The 17,386-nt window shown below is 39.5% G+C and overlaps 1 protein-coding gene across 3 annotated transcripts in view; it reads right to left on the bottom strand.

Annotated features, from left to right (window-relative positions):
• Positions 1-17,386, bottom strand: part of LOC105428776 (uncharacterized) — a 297,052-nt gene that overhangs the window by 9,837 nt on the left and 269,829 nt on the right. For 2 of the 3 annotated variants that reach the window (XM_089071694.1, XM_089071695.1), the window contains exons 6-10: positions 8,738-8,899; positions 8,343-8,399; positions 4,608-4,674; positions 2,863-3,034; positions 2,540-2,768 (exon numbers count right to left, since the gene is read on the bottom strand). In XM_089071694.1, the coding sequence (XP_088927820.1) occupies positions 2,540-2,768; positions 2,863-3,034; positions 4,608-4,674; positions 8,343-8,399; positions 8,738-8,899 (687 nt within the window). Of the gene's footprint in view, positions 1-1,587; positions 1,849-2,539; positions 2,769-2,862; positions 3,035-4,607; positions 4,675-8,342; positions 8,400-8,737; positions 8,900-17,386 lie in introns of all 3 variants that reach the window. The other variant, XM_089071693.1, reaches the window with a different exon arrangement.

The following is a 17,386-nucleotide window of genomic DNA, read 5'->3' as shown; positions in this document are numbered from 1 at the left end:
ACTAAAAATTTTTATTATCTATTTTTCGTTCTATAATTTTAAATTATATTTTCATTTTATAATTAATATTCTATTTTTAATTTTATAATTTATGAAATGTATATTAAGTTAGTTTGAAATAATGCGATATTTAAAATGCGATATTTTTAATATAATGCATTTAATATTCCTTTCGAGATAACTTTCGCACGATAAACTAAACAGTAGCAGCAGATATACATGAGTCAGGGGGTAAGTATATAAGTGTTACACATCACGTTAACCACGTTATACACTCGATATATTAATAGGGGAGGAGGGGGGGGGGTTGCGTGTTACATGAGAAATAAATAGCGTATGCAGGCTACGCCCGTTTAGATGGGTTAGTGATATACTTAATATTGGCGTGTCAGTGTGTGAGTATTATTTATACACATAGAGGCTGTCAGTGCTGTGTAGGCGTCAGAGCAGGAAATGAGACACCTTATTCTGGTGCTCTGATCAGATTATGAGATTCTCCAGTTTTTGCTTAAATGTCAAGCTCGATTATTATAATGTTGCACGCCCAACTATCACGATCGAACTACAGTAAAGATATAAATCAAATATATAGATGTGTATAAAGCGCAAACGGGGCCATGCTTCGTCAAAATGTTTGAATGTGTCATTTTTATCGGAGATTATTCTGTCATCGTTCTATTATCTTATATAATATTACCAGAGCTGTATAGTCGAGACAAGAATCCCTTTATCAAAAATGAAAAAAAATTAGATATTTTCGTACATAATTTTTCATAATCTCCCTTTTCAAGTATCTTGATGATTAATTTACAATTCACTTCTATTATATTTTTAAAATAACAAATTGTGATATTGTTATCATAATATATAAACATCAGTCGATGAAAAAGAATAGAAAAGAATTATTAAAGAAAGCACACATTTCGCGGCAATCCAAACATGACGCTGATAAATGCTGAGGCTCTTCCGCGAAAGTGGTATCCGATCGTTACCAAGTTTACAAAGTCGACGAAGAATAACGTTTGCTCGGCGGATGAGAAAACGACTGGTAGATTCGACGTGATTGCAACGCAACCACCGCACCGTCGGACCGTCGCGCCCGATTCCTCGCAAACAATCCGTAAATCCGTAAATCCGTAAATCGCGGAATCTCATTGTCCGCCCGTCCGACGGACAGATCGAGTGGCTCTCGGCGCCCGGATTTACCGAGGCAACACACCGGAAACTGACCGGGGAATGGCTGCATCTCTCTCAAATGTAACAGTCGTTACGTACGGCTATCGCTACAACGCGTTTCTTTCGCGAGAGAATCTCGCGATCTGACACGCGAAAAAAAGGAAGATCGGACGAAAAATCCATATTCACAAATACGGTGTGCGAATCCTCCGATGATTGCCGCATCTAATCTGCCGAGACATACTCTCCCGTCTCGTTTCCAAAAATGCCCGGCATGCGTAAAGTGGACCGAACGCGTGCGTCACGCGTTAAAGAAGCTCACACAGATGGGTTAGTAATATGGAGACTGGCCTGGGTGGGAGAGGTAACAGGCAGAGAACTACGTCATCCATAGATTCGGCAGATACGAACATATCTGGGAACCGGGCGGCGTTGCGCGTTGCTTTGCGGTGACGTTGCGTCGGTGACGGTGTTGGTAACGGTCGTGCTAGTGGCGGCAGGGTGACGCTGATTGGGTCGGGGTGAGACCGAGTGGTGATGTTCGTGATGATGGCGATGGTTGTGATGGTGCTCATGGTGATGCTCCGGCCGATCGGGGTGGCGACCGCCCACCGGAGGCTGGTCGCTCCTACTCGTGTCCACCGACACAGTCGACAGTCTCGAGCTCACACTCTGCAGCCCCAAAATTAAATAAATCACGCCGTGACGTACGCCCGCGAGAAGGTAGACGCCAAAACCTTTCCCTTCCTCCCCATTGAACGCCCATGGGATCCAAACGGGTCGGATCTGCGCTTCTCACAAGGGAGACTGAACTTGGGCGAGGGCTAAGGGAGAACCCAGCAGAACCTGCGTCCTCTGCATAGTGCGCTTATCGTAACGCAGTGACTTAATGTAATTCCGCTATGGAGTGACGGCTACGATCTAACGGGATTTATCCAGACTGGATGCGGTCCTTCGATATTATGTCTCGTCGCAATAATATTACCCGCGACTTAACGAGATTCGTGACTTACTTGGGATACGGTGATTCAGTAATTTCGAGCGATGTAATCATGAGGCCGGATAGCATATTGCCGTTTCTTTACTTTACTTTGATAAGGCTAATTAGCCACGCTACCTCAGAATATGAAAAACGTATCGCAAAAACATTTCCGTGAGATTTTATACTTAAGGCACTGGCTGGCTATTTATCAAATATAAAGTTTCCGTCACACCTAAGATATTGGAGCGCGTACGACGGTATAACTTGGTTGTAACAACAAAGGGACTTTCGCTTGAGCACGACAACATAGTTTGTAGCGCAACATTTACAAAGTGATGCACGATAGTTGTCCGGATTGTCGCTCAACGATGATGGACTTACCTGCACGTCGCTGCTCGCGTAATCTCCGCTCTCACGAGAAGCTCTTGAATGCGTTAGAGGTATAATCGTCGGCGGATTATTGTGACCCTGAGGAACGATGAGACCTCGCATCGTCGACGTTGCACCTTTCCTGGAACGATCGCGCGGCAAGCTGATATCGCCGGCTGTTCGAAGAGAGATCACACCCTCTCCTCGATTTTCCGGCCTCATATTCAGCGTGAAACATACCCTGATGTTTGATCATATTTAATAGTAATTAGCCAAAAAGCTGTATTCTTTTTTGTAATTCTGAACGCTTTTATTTTAAATTGTGGAAACGTTACCTTCCATTTTGGATGGTTGCGGTTGGTACCGCACCGCCACTAGCTCCCATAAGAAAGTCTTCTGGGTCCGATTCGTAAGGTGGTTCGTCGTACCAATGTTGACCGCCTGGTCCGGGAACTAAGCTACCTGCACCTCCGCATCGCGCGTCTTCGTCATACATGTACGTATCATCTGCGAATCATCGGTTTATTTTCTAATTTATAAACATTCATTATTTTCAATTTCAATTTGATCAAAAACATTATTAATCTATTTATATATTATATATGGTTTTTAGTAAATGAAATAAAAATATAAAAAATATTAAGATATAAAAGATTATAAAGATATAAAAAATATCATATAAAAATTAATATTGCAAAATCTTAAAAAAACTTTTAATAGATGAATGGATGTTTCCGTATTATGTTTTAATAATGTATCAAAATTAATTTTTGATGTTAATTTTAAAAATGTGTTAATCATTTTTGAGTTGAATGTAAAATATCATAAATGCTACGTTATATTTAATGATACAGGATTTAAAATTCTATTTTAATATAGAAGTTTTTTGGGAATGGCAATCGTATATGTGATTATGCGAAGAAAGAGAGTGAGGCAGCAAAGAGAAGGTTTAGAAAATGAAAATGGCGGGTACTAACGATAATGAGATTAGTTTGAATATGCGAGGGGTTTCGCGATGCAACTATACCATAGCAGTCTTTGTGAGTAGGAAATAAAATCACCGCAGTGATGATAAATCAACAATAAAGAGCATAGAGACATTTCATCCTTAATTATTCTCATTATAAATTCATAAGTATTAGTTTCATAAGTACTTCTTTATTTTCATTTTAAAGTTATTTTCATTTTAATGTTTGAGAATTTTCCAAAAATAAAAGATAAATATAAAATTATATGAAACAAGCTTTTACATTTATATATTTACAAATTACATTTATATATTTACTTCCTTTTGTCGCGTACACATATTTCATAATTATGAAAATAATAAAATTAAAAATAATACAGGCTAATACAAACATACGATTAATGTTAACGAATTTTTATTTGAAAATAATAATGGTAAATAAAAAATTAATTATAATTATTCCTCATTTAATAAATATAATTATTCAATAAATATAATCGGCTAATTTTCTACTTAACATTTTGACAATTCTCTTTAGAAATAACATGAATTTTTATAAATAAGATCGCATTTCTTATTATATTATTGCTTCATATTATTGCTTACATTTTATCTTGTCTTTTTTTTAAATATTCAAACTTGTCATTCAGTCGAACTTTGTATCAACTTTGTAAAAGCTGTTTCTTTTTTATACGATATAGATGTCATTCTGTGCCTTCACTTTATCGTAAAAAATTGCTGAGACTACGGGGAATGAGATTTCGTGAAAAAGACTACGAGGGGAGCTATCAGGAACCGAATGCTCAAAATGAGTCTCGCGAGAGAGAAAGAAAGAGAGAGAGAGAGAGAGAGAGAGAGAGAGAGAGAGAGAGAGAGAGAGAGAGAGAAAGAGAGAGAAGTCACACACACGGAGTGTCGGACATTTGGGAATCGATTCTCATACTGGCTGGCACGTGCGTGTTTTGTTCAACGTGCACACATACTGTCACGTCTGCACGTGTGCACACGTACGCACTCATACACGTACACGGGTAGGATGCAAGAGAGAGCGGGTTATAGGTCGTAGAAAGACGAGGCGACAACTAGCTGGAGGTTAGTCCTTGATATACTTACCCCCAGGGAGCTGACCCCGTCCGTCTCGTCCTAGCTGCATTAAACCCTGCCGGATATCTCTCAGTATCTGAAACAGCACAATGTCGACGTCACGAGTAAACGTTTATCCAGCATTGTGATTAAAACTGCTATTAGCTATGTCCGCTTCGGTGTTTGCATGCCGCGAGATTGCTTTCGTCAATTTCAACGTACATTCGCGAATATCGACGATAAACGCTTGAAAAATTGATCGCACAATGTGTATCATTCATTATTGCTATTAAATCGTAAACTCTAAAACAGTATTAGAAAAAGTTAATTTATCCTCTCACAAATTTATTTCTTACCGTTATTTGATTTAAAGAGAAATGAAAGCAAGGTGATTTCCGAGTTGCCGTTAAAGACGCGCCTCCACATATTACATAAAAAAATTACATCGAATAAAATTGTATAATGGTATGTATGATTAAATAAGGATAATGATCCGTATAATCAATGCAAAAGAGAACTCGTTATCTTGAATCCCGTATCACGAGATTCAACTTGTATTTGCAAGTTCATTTTTATATCTTCTCGTTAGATCGAGTTTACAAACTTTAAGTTTAATAATTAGGTTTAATCCTCGAAGTCCCCGTCACGCGCGTAACTATTAAATCTATAAAATATTATTTAAATATGTCAGAATTTCTTATTAAACTTTGTTGCGCGTCCAGGTATCGCTTCTACGCAAATTGCGTTTCTACGTAAGTAGCTAATTGAAGTAATGGCGCGCCTAAGGACTGAATTTCATGCCGGGAGATGCCTTACCATCGGTAGCGTAATCGCGTGTAATCTAAATGGTATTATCGGGAACTTACATGCGCGGTTCTTTCACGGCCGCATAATCGCCGTTATCCGGCCAACGTCGGACCACCACCGACGATTTTGAGATATTCGCAATCGTACGGTACGAGATAAAGAGAGAAATGGAAGGAAGGATAAAGAGAAGAGAACTGTGTACATACATCGTAGTTTTCCTGCGGTCGATGACCGCGCATAAGTCCTCGATAATCGATGGAATAAAACGAAAAGTGATTATCGATCAGAACGTTGCAGACGTAACATCCTGATGAGGAACAGCTCGGTCGAAGGTTGTTTCTTGGTTGAAAATAAAAAGAAAAAGAAAAAAAAAAAAGAACCGGAATAGCAGTCGGAGCGGAAGAAGATGAGGACGAGAGGGAGGTTAGTCAAGGCGGTCGCCTGTGGCTGAGTCAGTTCCAACCGAACCGAAGAAGTCAAAGTGAGGAAGAAGAAGTGGGAGCAAAGGAGCAGGGAAGAGAACAGGAAGGACGCGATGGCAAGAGCCAGGAAGAGAAGGAAAGAGGAAGATTCTCCAGGGAGCAATAAACTCGCGGAGGTAGAGGTGACACTAAAACTTTAACACGGATACCGACCTTTATTTCCATATTGCTCGCAGCCTCAAAGGAACATGGCCGCTTTATTTCTTCCAACGGTCTCTTCCTTCGGTATCTCTCCGCCCTTTTCTCATTCTCGGCCCGATCCGCCGCACTCCCGTGCCGCGAACCCGCGGCGCGGCTCGTGGTGCCGCCGGTTTTCGGCAATTTCGGCGACCCTTTCTCGCGCCCCGCCCCATAAAACTTCGCAAAATTCCGCAAAGCTTACGTCCGCGTAATTAAAACTCCCGGCTCGTGCCTCCGGTTGCGACGTTCGCGCGCCGTCCATTTTTACGGCCGTGATCCTTCGCTCTAATGGGCAGCTTTTGGCAAGCGGCGACGGTGGGATCTCGTACGGAGAGAGATTCTCGAGGATACGCGACACACGTAACGAGTTGCAAGCTGCGCTGCCACGCTGCGGCATTACTCTCGATGTTGTTACGTGCGAAGCGTGTATAATGCGTCGCTCAAGTGTTCTCTCGTGTGAAACAACGCGTTTATACGCGTGCGCCCGCTTATGCATGAGCCGCACGGTATTCATGATTGCATCGAAACGGTCCCGTTGAAACCGCCACTTTTCCCTCATTACCGGTTATCTTTGGTATTTACAGGATATTCCGTGTCCGCTATGTTAATTTCTATGGGGAGAAAATTTTTTCGGTCAATTTCCCGTCTATTTTACATTATATTTTTATGAATCTGATTAGACGACATTTGTTTGCACAATTTTTTATGCGATATGTGTACACAGCCATCAGAAATTCAATTTTATCATCAGAAATATGTAAAATGAACAATGGAACGTGATATCGTCCGCAAATTGTAGAAGAGAAACCAAGAAGAAAAGACTTCGACGACTTTTATATACGTGCTGCTAACTTTTTAATGGAGTTAATTTTTTAATAAAGCTGCGCGCGGTATTATCTCAGAGTATTCTTTTCAAGTACTTAATTTAGTCTATCGCAATTTCTCATTAAATATATTTCTTTTATATAACAAAGATAAATTGAAGATAATAAACTTTTTATTAATAATTATTATTAAAAATCGACAAAAGAACAAGGTATTTATCAAAGTTAATTTTAGAGGATCGAATAGATGAGATAATAAAAAGAGTTGTTTATTGAAATTTTCATAAGGTTTTCAATGAAAGTTAGCTGATAGATTTTATTCATAAAAGTTCTGTTTTGTCTTGGTAATTCCTGCCGCTTTCTACACCGGCTTACTACAATTTTCATATCCAGTGTTTATTGGCTTTTATCGTTTAAATGCCATCGATCAAATTACTTTAATTAATCTATATTTTTGTTTTATCTTAATTAAGTAATTATATATCAGATATTATCAATCATAAATAGTAAAAACTGCATTATATATAAAATAAAGCTATGTGTTCTTGCCTTACAATTACGAGACAAGAAGAAGCGAAGCAGAAAGCCTCGTGTTGGAACGCGAAACCATGACGGAAAATAAGAAAAGTAAGAAAACCCCATACACGCGATATCGCGAGAGATCGTGCATAAGGAATTCACGACGTAACGTCGCGGTACGCATTGACGATTATGATGATATCACGCTGATCTGGCTACTTTGCATAATAAGTGGTATCGAGTTGGCGAAAGACAGTTCAAAGTAGGGAGTTAGTAGGGAGAGCACGACGAATGGGGAACGAGCTCGCGCGTACGTGAAACGAAGCGGGACCGCGGTACGTAGGGAAAAGGGAGGTGGCCTTGGTGATAACACACACATGCAAATTTCGTCCTGCGAGAATTCCGTTGCGGGAAGCAGGATCGTATCGGATAAGGCCACCGGCTCCCAGGGCCAATATCAGTCGAACGACGCGAAGAGGGTTGCCGATGATCCGGGCAACGCGCGGGGAAGGGGGCAGGGGGAGCTGCGGGAAGAAAATAAACGACTGCGTGGCGCACGGGTCGATTTAATCGCGATAAGACACCGCGCTGTTCTTATCGCGATCGACTACGCACGATAACGAAAATTGTCGCTCGCGCGCAAAACGCGAGACGTGAGTGCTCGCACGAAATGCGGTGAGATATATCCGTAACGGAAGCGCCATTTGACAATTTAAGGGGAACGGAAAGGAGGACGAAGCTTCTCGGTTTGCCATGCCCGATTGAACGAATTTAATCACAAGCGCGGTTGAGCGGCGATAAAAACCGCTGTCGAATTATCGGCGATTTTCGATATTAGTCCTTCTACTTCCCGCGCGAGTTCTCCTGTACAAGTAAGTTCATTAACGAAAACCGGTAACAAAAATCTCATTGTGAAATCGGCAGATAAAGATGGACTTAAGATGTGCACTCACCTCCTCGTGCTCTTTGTGAAACCGCTCTTTCTTTCGCAGCGCCTCTTGAACTTTCAGCTGAAAAATGTAAGGGGATGGAAGCGTTCTTAAGTTTCGTTTAAAAAGGTTTTATCGACGGTAAAGCGACTTTCTCACGAAAGCGACTTGGAGCATTCGAAGTGAATTCAAGAATCACGATAAATTGTATAAAAGCAAGTATAGTTTTCACTCAAGAATTCCAATGTTACTAAAAGAAACTATTATATATTATCGACCTCTACTTTTCAAAAGAACATTTTATGAAGTTTAATATAAAAAATATAACATGTAAGTAATAAATGTAAAATTAAAATTTATAATTTAAGCAGAGTTTAATTTTTTAATTATTTTACAGATTATAAAATAATATAATTTACCCTATGAATGGTTTCTTCAAAACTGTTCGGTTGGCCGCCGTTCATCTGTAGATATCTCAGTCGATCGTAATCTCGAGGATCTACCATTGAACGAAGAATCGTGTGTCCCATGTCGGGTCCAAGACCCAAACCGCTTTGTAAAACACTGTCTGGTGTGTCTACCTGTAAAAAAAAATAAAAATTGAAATCATTAAAATAAACGTACCGTGACAAATTGAATAATTATTTGAATATTGTCAGAGAATTCATTTCCATTAATGATATAAAAAAAAACTGCTTCTTAAGTTTAATAGAATTTAAAATAGATAAAACATAAAAACCAATACTATAAAAATAAAATATACATAAAGAGATATTGCACTTTAGAACGTTTTATTCCCATCTAAAAAATGTTAAAATTCCATCTTTCTTTTTTCTCTGTTTTTTCAGATTTTTATTCTTTTCTATATTCCATCTATCTTCTCCTTTATAACGTAATATTACGTAAATTACTTTCGCGTTGAGAATTCAATTTATGCGAATATCGTAAAATAATGAGATCCGCTGTAGTCAGGACATTGATTACGAATGATAGTTTGTAGAGATCCTCACAATAATTTATTGCGATCGTCGTGCAAATCCGCCTTCGCGCGGATACATTTTTGTACGAAGATATAGCATTCCCTTTCATAGAGAGCATCTCCTATTCTATAGAATGTCGAGCTCCTTAAAAGCGGCTGCCATTTATTCTCGCGACGTTCCTGCCGCTAATGGGGCTCGTGCATAAGATATTCAGGACGTGGCGAGGGTCGCCATGGAGATCGTCGATTTCACGTTTCTCCATCCCGCGGGAAGAGAGTGAGAGTGAGAGTGAGTGAGTGAGTGAGTGAGAGAGAGAGAGAGAGAGAGAGAGAGAGAGAGAGAGAGAGAGAGAGAGAAAAGGAAAGGGAAAATACGAAGAGGGAATGGGAATACACGAAGTCGTGTATTTTGGAAAAACGTAGCGCGAGATTCTAATCGTGCGGGCGAAATGGGCGACGTTACGAGCGTTGCGTTAGTCGAATGATTAAGGTAGAAGCCCGAGAGTTTCGTTCCCGCGGTAACTTGAAGACAAAGCCCTCGAAGTATTTACAAAGGACCGCCTCTTCTACGAGATTAGCCTGAGTAGGGAAATTCATCTCCCTTTCCTTACTATTTTAAGCGCGTCCTCGCCGTTGTCATCATCGTCGTTGTCGTTGTCGTCGTCGTTGTCGTCGTTTTCGTTATTGCTGTAGCGTCGTCTTACAGCAAACTATCGCAGTAGAGGAATGGTTCACGACGAAAATTAACGCGTTGACACCCTGTGAATGCGGCCTACAGAGATTATTTCATACAGTATCTTCAAGACATTGTTACTGAAGTGAAGTACAGAGATAATGGAGAAGATTTGTTTGTAATATTGATTCCGCTGCATTGTGTATGAAATATTTTCGGTAAAAAAAAAAATACTTTTTGTAGTAAAAATTATAAAAAATTAATGACGTACTGTCAATGTAGAAAATTAGACATTTAATGTTAAAAGAATTCGAATGTTGGACAATTCAAAGCATTCTTACATATGTATTAGAATTTTAATATTAAGATCTTTTAAATAAAAAAAATAACTTTTTTCATCGTATTTTATGTTAAAATTACTTTACAGATAAAATTATTTCTTTAATAAAACTTTAGTTCAACTATTTCATGTTTTGTAATTTAGATCTTAAAAGATTTAAATTATAACACTATTTTCATCATACAAATTCATTAATTGAGCATCTCATAAATTTCGAATTTGTGAATAAGTCAGTAAAAAGATATTAAAATGCTAATAAATATAGGAAAATTCACATAAACTAGTGTGCACTTCATATATTTTGTTAAAAATTAATGAGTTATCGATTTTTATATAAGAGATAGTTAATAGAGTCATGATTAGACTATCTTAATACGAATAACGAATAAAGTGTTAAAAAAAAGATATAGATCTAGCTTTATTTATAACAAAATTGTACTAATGCAATAGTTTTAGTTAAGCGCTTTTTATTTATTTCAGTTATAGAACAATTATTTGATAATATATCTATTATAATTAGAATAATTTCACTCATATTACGTTATCAATTTTTTCAATAAAAAAGCAATATAAAAGATTATCGTTTTCCCACAAGTTTTCTCGAAGTTTTTCATAACTCAAGTTATATCTTCCTTTACCGAATGAAGAAACATCGCGTTGTGAACAAATATCGATCTATCGCGCAGTAATCTTGATTTCTAAGGAAGAAAAAGCCGTGCAGACACAACGCCGGGACGATTACCTTGCGGTACGCGATTTAATTAAACCACGTGGTATTTATGTTAAACGGATTAGAACTGTTTGTTTGCGCTCGCAGACTGAGCTTCCTCCACGGTCGTGGCCGTAGCATCCACTAAGCTTGAATAATACCTAGAGACAAGGCTGAGAATTTACGTCGCTCCTCTGTTTGCCGGCGCGATGTTGACTTTTTCTCCTGCGAAGCGGACGGCGAGGCGGAATAACCAAAGAAATCCCAAAACCCTGGAGATGCGTTTTAAACGCATCTCTTATCCGCGAATCTCTCGTGGTAGTCTATGTAATCTTCTGATATGACGACGTTATCGCGGATTATTGTCCCTTATGATACGCTATGAAAGAGCAATACATATCGCGGCGTCTCTTTGTATTATTACAGTTATCATAGAATTGTGCTGTCATTAGGTTATCCGTTTTGCGTAATCTGTTGCGATTATTTTCCTATCATGATATCTCTTCGCTTTAATTCCGGTCACTTCATACTAATGATATAGTTAAGAGTAGTATTTATATATTCACAATAATTTAGATTCTATTAAATTTTATTTTAATAATTTAAAATAACATTTGATAAATGTAAAGATTTGCGAGGATTTTCGAACCGAATAAATATTAAACGACTCGACAGAGATTCTCACGCTAATCATGCGTAACAAATACTCGACATAGTAACGAGGAGATCCTATTGCGCCTACATCCTTATCTCGTCGCGAGCTAAGGACGATGGAGCGCGCGGCGGTCTACAGATACAAATAGCAGTCGCTTCGAGAAACAATTTTGCCCATTCATCTGCCGCGGTGAGATCGACACGGTAATACATCTCGTCTGGAAATAAATGTTGCGATTGCGAGTGCGTGAACGCGAATCTCGGTACGCAACTGATTTCCATCAGTTAGCGTCCGACTTGCGCGACTCTCCCGGCCCTTCCGGTCCCTTCCGGAACGATCGGGACGGAACGCGAAAGATTAAGCGATCGTTTTCCTTCGCCGTTACGTAAATCACAATAAACCCGTCGCAGTGCGCGCGGTCCAGAACAAATGGCAGAACGTACGGCATGCATACGAGAGATCTGCTGGCTCGCTCGAGCGAAGGATGGTGTCCGAGGAGATGAACCGAGGATCATTCGTGCGCGATCGAATGCGAACGGAGTGACGAGCGGTTAGCAGGCTTTACGAGAAAAGAGCACCGGAGAGAGATGGCAGGTCTGGCACATGGGGATGGAGAAGGGTCAGAGCGGCGTGTATATTTTTAAGGCTAAGCAGTTAACTAGCCACCTGGGGCGGACTCTTCTTACAGGATCGGTTTATAGCCACTCTCAGTCAGCCGCGCTCTGCCGCCTATCGTTAATTTATCCCAGCATTGTTATTGCTCCGATACGGTCCGCAAGAAAGAGAGAGAGAGAGAGAGAGAGAGAAACAGGGAAAAAGAGAGAAAGAATCATCGCACTTCGTCGGACCGAGACAGATACGCCGCCACGTAGCGTCGTGACAAACGCAATTAAGCATCTCACGACTTCCTGCACCGAGAGAGACCTGTAATCTGGTCATCTAGCCGGTCTACTTCGTAGACTCCTACCGGGGAACGCCCCGCGGCACGGGATCGCCGTAATAGGCCGCCGTCTGTTGCACGGAATGCACCTTCGAGACCTTCGTTTCCCGCGCAGCGACAGTGGTCGTTCCCGCTGAGGCGGGCCAGCGGGACTCAACCGGATTGCCGCTCCGCGCGACGCTTATCAGGGCCCGAACCGATTTACGAACACGATCGGCCGAGTAACGGCACTGGCGACGTTAAATCGCTGCGATTTGTTTCTCGGTAATAACGCCGCGTTCCGCGAGAAACACGATAATCGCGCTCGCGGGTGTTAGAGAAGCGAACAGCCGGCAACCTACGACAATTTGTGGAGATGGAGATGTAAATTATTGATTTTCCTTAAATTACAAAAGAGTATATCTAGTATAAAGAAGATGCGTGAATTTACCTCCTCAAAAGGATTCGCTTAGCTGCGAATTTTTTGTAATTTTGTTAAAAAAAAAAATCATCGGGAATTAGATTTTTCGTAAGTTAGTGATAAACTCGGAGATTACTGTTAATATACTAATTATAAGTTATAACATGTATGAAAACACGATTATACGGCTTCCGATTTCGTAGATCGAGTAATATGCAATTTGCTCATCCGTCTGCTTGCGGGATTCTCTCGGATCGCCGGAGGACATGGGGAACCCGCGAATAAGGTTATTACCGGATTGAACTACGGAGTTGCGTGTAGAATATCGTTTCCGGAGTTACATGTAATGAACATGCATGTACGCTCGATTAAAATAACTACAGGTAACTAAAATAACTTGATTATGAAAGTATTAATATGCAGTATCGAGTAGCTTTTAAGGCTAATCTGATAAATTAATATTAATTTCTATTGCTCTTTTCTGTATTACATATTAATATCAATCCAATTTTAATAGAGTTAGTGTATAAAATTTATTCGAGATCGAATATTATGAGAATTTTAACAATCTCTACGACTTGGATTTCCTGCTTTATTTATTTCCTCTTTAAAATATGCAAAACAGAATTCCGTTGCGCTCAGTATTCCACGGATCGTGTCAATTCGCAGATTTTCTTCGCGCGAAAAAAACCTAGCCAGAGGTACCGACTGTCTCAGAAAACTCTAACGCTTTTTACTCCCCGTGTCTCAATATCCATGATAATTCTCAGCCTGCATCAGCTTCTAACGTTCGCCTCGATAAACAGACATGCACCGCGAAAGAGATTCGATCCTGTTTGGAATTCCGCCCAAGTAGCCCCGGCGATAGCCCCATCTCTTCGTACTCCGTATTGCGATACGATGTGGCGGTGGACCCAGTTCTCGATTCCGGTCACGGGCGTAATCATGGCACTTAGGTAAAAGCGAACACCGGCGAAGTCGCCGCGGCCGCGAAAAGCAAGACGGAGAGAAAGAGAGAGAGGGAGAGGGAGAGAGAGAGAGAGAGAGAGAGAGAGAGAAAAGGAGCGCGGTATCAATGTGCACATACATAGCAAGCGAGGATCCGAGGAAGCTCCGTTGCGGATACGTTGCGGTGGTCGCTGTTTATCGATGGAACGAAGCGACTTCGGACACGTCGAAACCGCGGCGTGCACCACGGCATAGACGGCGGCTATTATCGGAGTAATTGAAACGTAAAACGTAAAACGTAAAACGTGCCGTGGCCGCAGATATTTTTCTTGCGAGCGACCGCATATACGCGTTCATTTGACACTAGAGTCTAGACCGAGGGTAACCTTGTCATATCAGTATGAACTGGGAAGCTGTAAACTTTCGAATAAATGTCAGATAGCACCAGAAATTTCTCTCTTCGATCTCGTAGCCGAATTGTCCTCGTTGACAATCATGGTATATTCAGGTCACGGAAGTGATGGTGCCAGTTAAACGAAATGAGATTATCTTTTGCCCGCTGCGAAAATTGGCAGTTGTGCCGGAAATTGTCAGCGTATAAAAGTAATTAAGAAAACATAAGAACGGAATGTGTTTATCTTTCCTGTGTCTTTCGTTAAAGAAAAACTTTTTCACACGAATCAAAATATAAAAAGCGGATTTCAATATTATTTTCGAGGAAATTAAATTTTTTTACATACTCTAACTTCAAATTAGTAGTTACTAATAATAATAAAACCATTCAAAATTTATTAATCTTATTATATTTTTTAAATGCATTTCTTTTCTAATGAAAGATCTCCATATGTCCGCATCATTTAAATTAATTCGTGTTAATTAATTTATGAACGTTCGTCAATCATACATATGTTTCGGTTATTTGTTTTCGGATGAGATATCCCAGAACGGGATTGGTTGCTCCGACAAGTATTGGAAACTGCGTACAATATCGCACATATCACGTGCCAGAAGATAAATGGAGCTTGCGGGAACTGCGCAGCAGTGAATCTTGGGCAAGGTTTACGAACGGAGCAGCGGCACGAGATTATCTGGCGCATCGCAAAATCTACAGTGCATTATATAAATTTGGAACTATTCGATAAAATTCAATTTCGAGGCACATCACCCGCGCCAAATATATCGTGCTGACATGATAAATACATAGGCCTGCATATATATATATATATATATAATATATATATATATATATATATATATATATATATATATATATGCATATACATATGTACAAATATATGCAAGCAATAGTTGTAGATATATGTCTAGATATAATGTAATTTAATTTACTGATAAAATATCGATCCTTTGTGTGCGAACGAGAGCAGCATACCGCCTTATATTACGCGATATAGAATTACTTCGAGCGAGTAGTTTCGTTGAAAAGCGTAATCATGATACTTAGCGGAAACTATGTTAGAAGGATAGAAAGCTGCGGTTATCTCGAAAAGTAGCGTCGACTGCAATAATATCATTGTGCACATAGGAAAGGAGGTAAGCGGAGCTTGCAAGTAAATACATAGCTCGAGAGTGCCGCGGAAGTTGCTATTTATGAGCTAGTCAGCGCAGAAACTTCGGTTGTGCAGTACGAAACTCGGCAAACTCGCGATATGAATGGTTATGATGATGCAGGTGTAAGGATTTTTGATAACATTAATAATATATATCGATAAGGAAAAAATTTTTCTCACAGGAATGATACAATGAAATTGAAATGAAGTCTTTTCTCGTACATGTTTCACTTAGGTATTCACCTCCACAATTACTCTCCAAGGTGAACTTAACGCGATGACACAGACTTGGTTATCATTTAGAAGCACGATATCTTTTACGAGCACTTTGCAATATTAGTTTCATGCGGAAAGCTTCCCCGAAGTAGGCTTTGTAACGCATGAAACATATCTGTGTCTCGGAAGTGAAAGGATTAACATCATATATTTAGACACACGCCAGCCATCTCGCTCTAAAATAGAAGTCTATTTTAAACAACGTATACATGTGAACTGCTAAATCTTTGCGTAAATCTTTGCAAGTATTATTATACTCTTAAAAATTTTCGTTAGGAAAAATTTATTAAAATTTTATCAAAAATAACTATTAATTAAAGATTCATTAGTAATATTTCTTTCACAAAAATACCTAAAGGTCTTAAAAGGTCTCTGCTTGTTTAAAAAATGCAATTAATGTAAACAAGTTTATAATATTAACATATACATATATTACATATATCGATGCCTAATGCCTAGCAAGTTAGAATCCGATTCATAAAGTAATTTCATACGATTTACAGTTTAAAAAAGAAATCATTGATATCTCTAAAAAAACAATGATGTTGTTTGGGCATCTTGAGGCAGGTGTAGTAAGTAGCTGTGGAATGCATACAGTTTCGGATTGCACGTAATAAAGGCATACCTATGGCAAACACGGCACAGAAAGACGATATGTCGAAATCCTCGCACATTGCGCCTATGCATGTGCCTGTTTAAGCGCAGAAACGGGTCCTGCGAGATTCGCCCGATTATTCGGTCATTTGAATCTTAATGCTGATATTTGCGAGAGAATGCACGAGCATTTACTCTGACAAAGTATTCCTGGCAGCTGGAGGGGAACATGGAAAGAGGCGCACCGCCAAGCTCGGCTGCATAATACATACGTACTAACAACATAAAATATTATATTCGTGTGCGTAGGCTATTATATAAATAATAACGATGGAGTTGAGTTCTCAGTGGGGCGAATATAATAATAAATTGTTAAGACAAATAGTTGCGCGCAATATGAAATACATAGAGACGTAAAGAAAAAGAAATTTATTATATTCTCATCTTATCAAAATCTTGAAAGACACAGAATTATGAAAAATAAATCAATAAAAGTATTTTTGACGCAAAAATATCTTTGCTAAACATATTTTTTGATAAAGTAAAGCTGCGAATATATACTTGCGCTTGTTAAATTATAAGAATTGAATAGGAAACATGAGATTCAAATATTTTCCTTGTCCAATTTCTTGGAAACTTCCCTCAAGTTTTTTCTTTTCTCGGAAAGTTTGCGCTTTCCATCAGATATTGTACTCTGGTCCTTAATTTAAACACGAAAATGGTACAGACGGAAATAGGGTGCAAAATGAGAAGAAAAAGGACTGACATGCAATGTGGATTTTCCGAAAGCAATGCACTCATTTCCGGAATGATCGCCGGCCGGCTGATTGTCATTAACCACGACCAAAGATAGTGCTTGTGAAGTAGGAAAAGATGGCCTCCGTATCAAACCGACTGCAGCCTGCAAAATTTAGCTAACGAGATGGAACGTTACGCCGCTGGCGTCTAATAACAAGGGAAACGAGTCCCGGTTATGGAACTCGGGT

This window comes from Pogonomyrmex barbatus, unplaced genomic scaffold (assembly GCF_055798465.1).
Source record: "Pogonomyrmex barbatus isolate J1 unplaced genomic scaffold, ASM5579846v1 scaffold12, whole genome shotgun sequence".
NCBI classification, from domain to species: Eukaryota; Metazoa; Arthropoda; class Insecta; order Hymenoptera; family Formicidae; genus Pogonomyrmex; species Pogonomyrmex barbatus.
The sequence above is the reverse complement of the archived record's forward strand: the minus strand, read 5'-3'. Positions and strand labels throughout refer to the sequence as shown.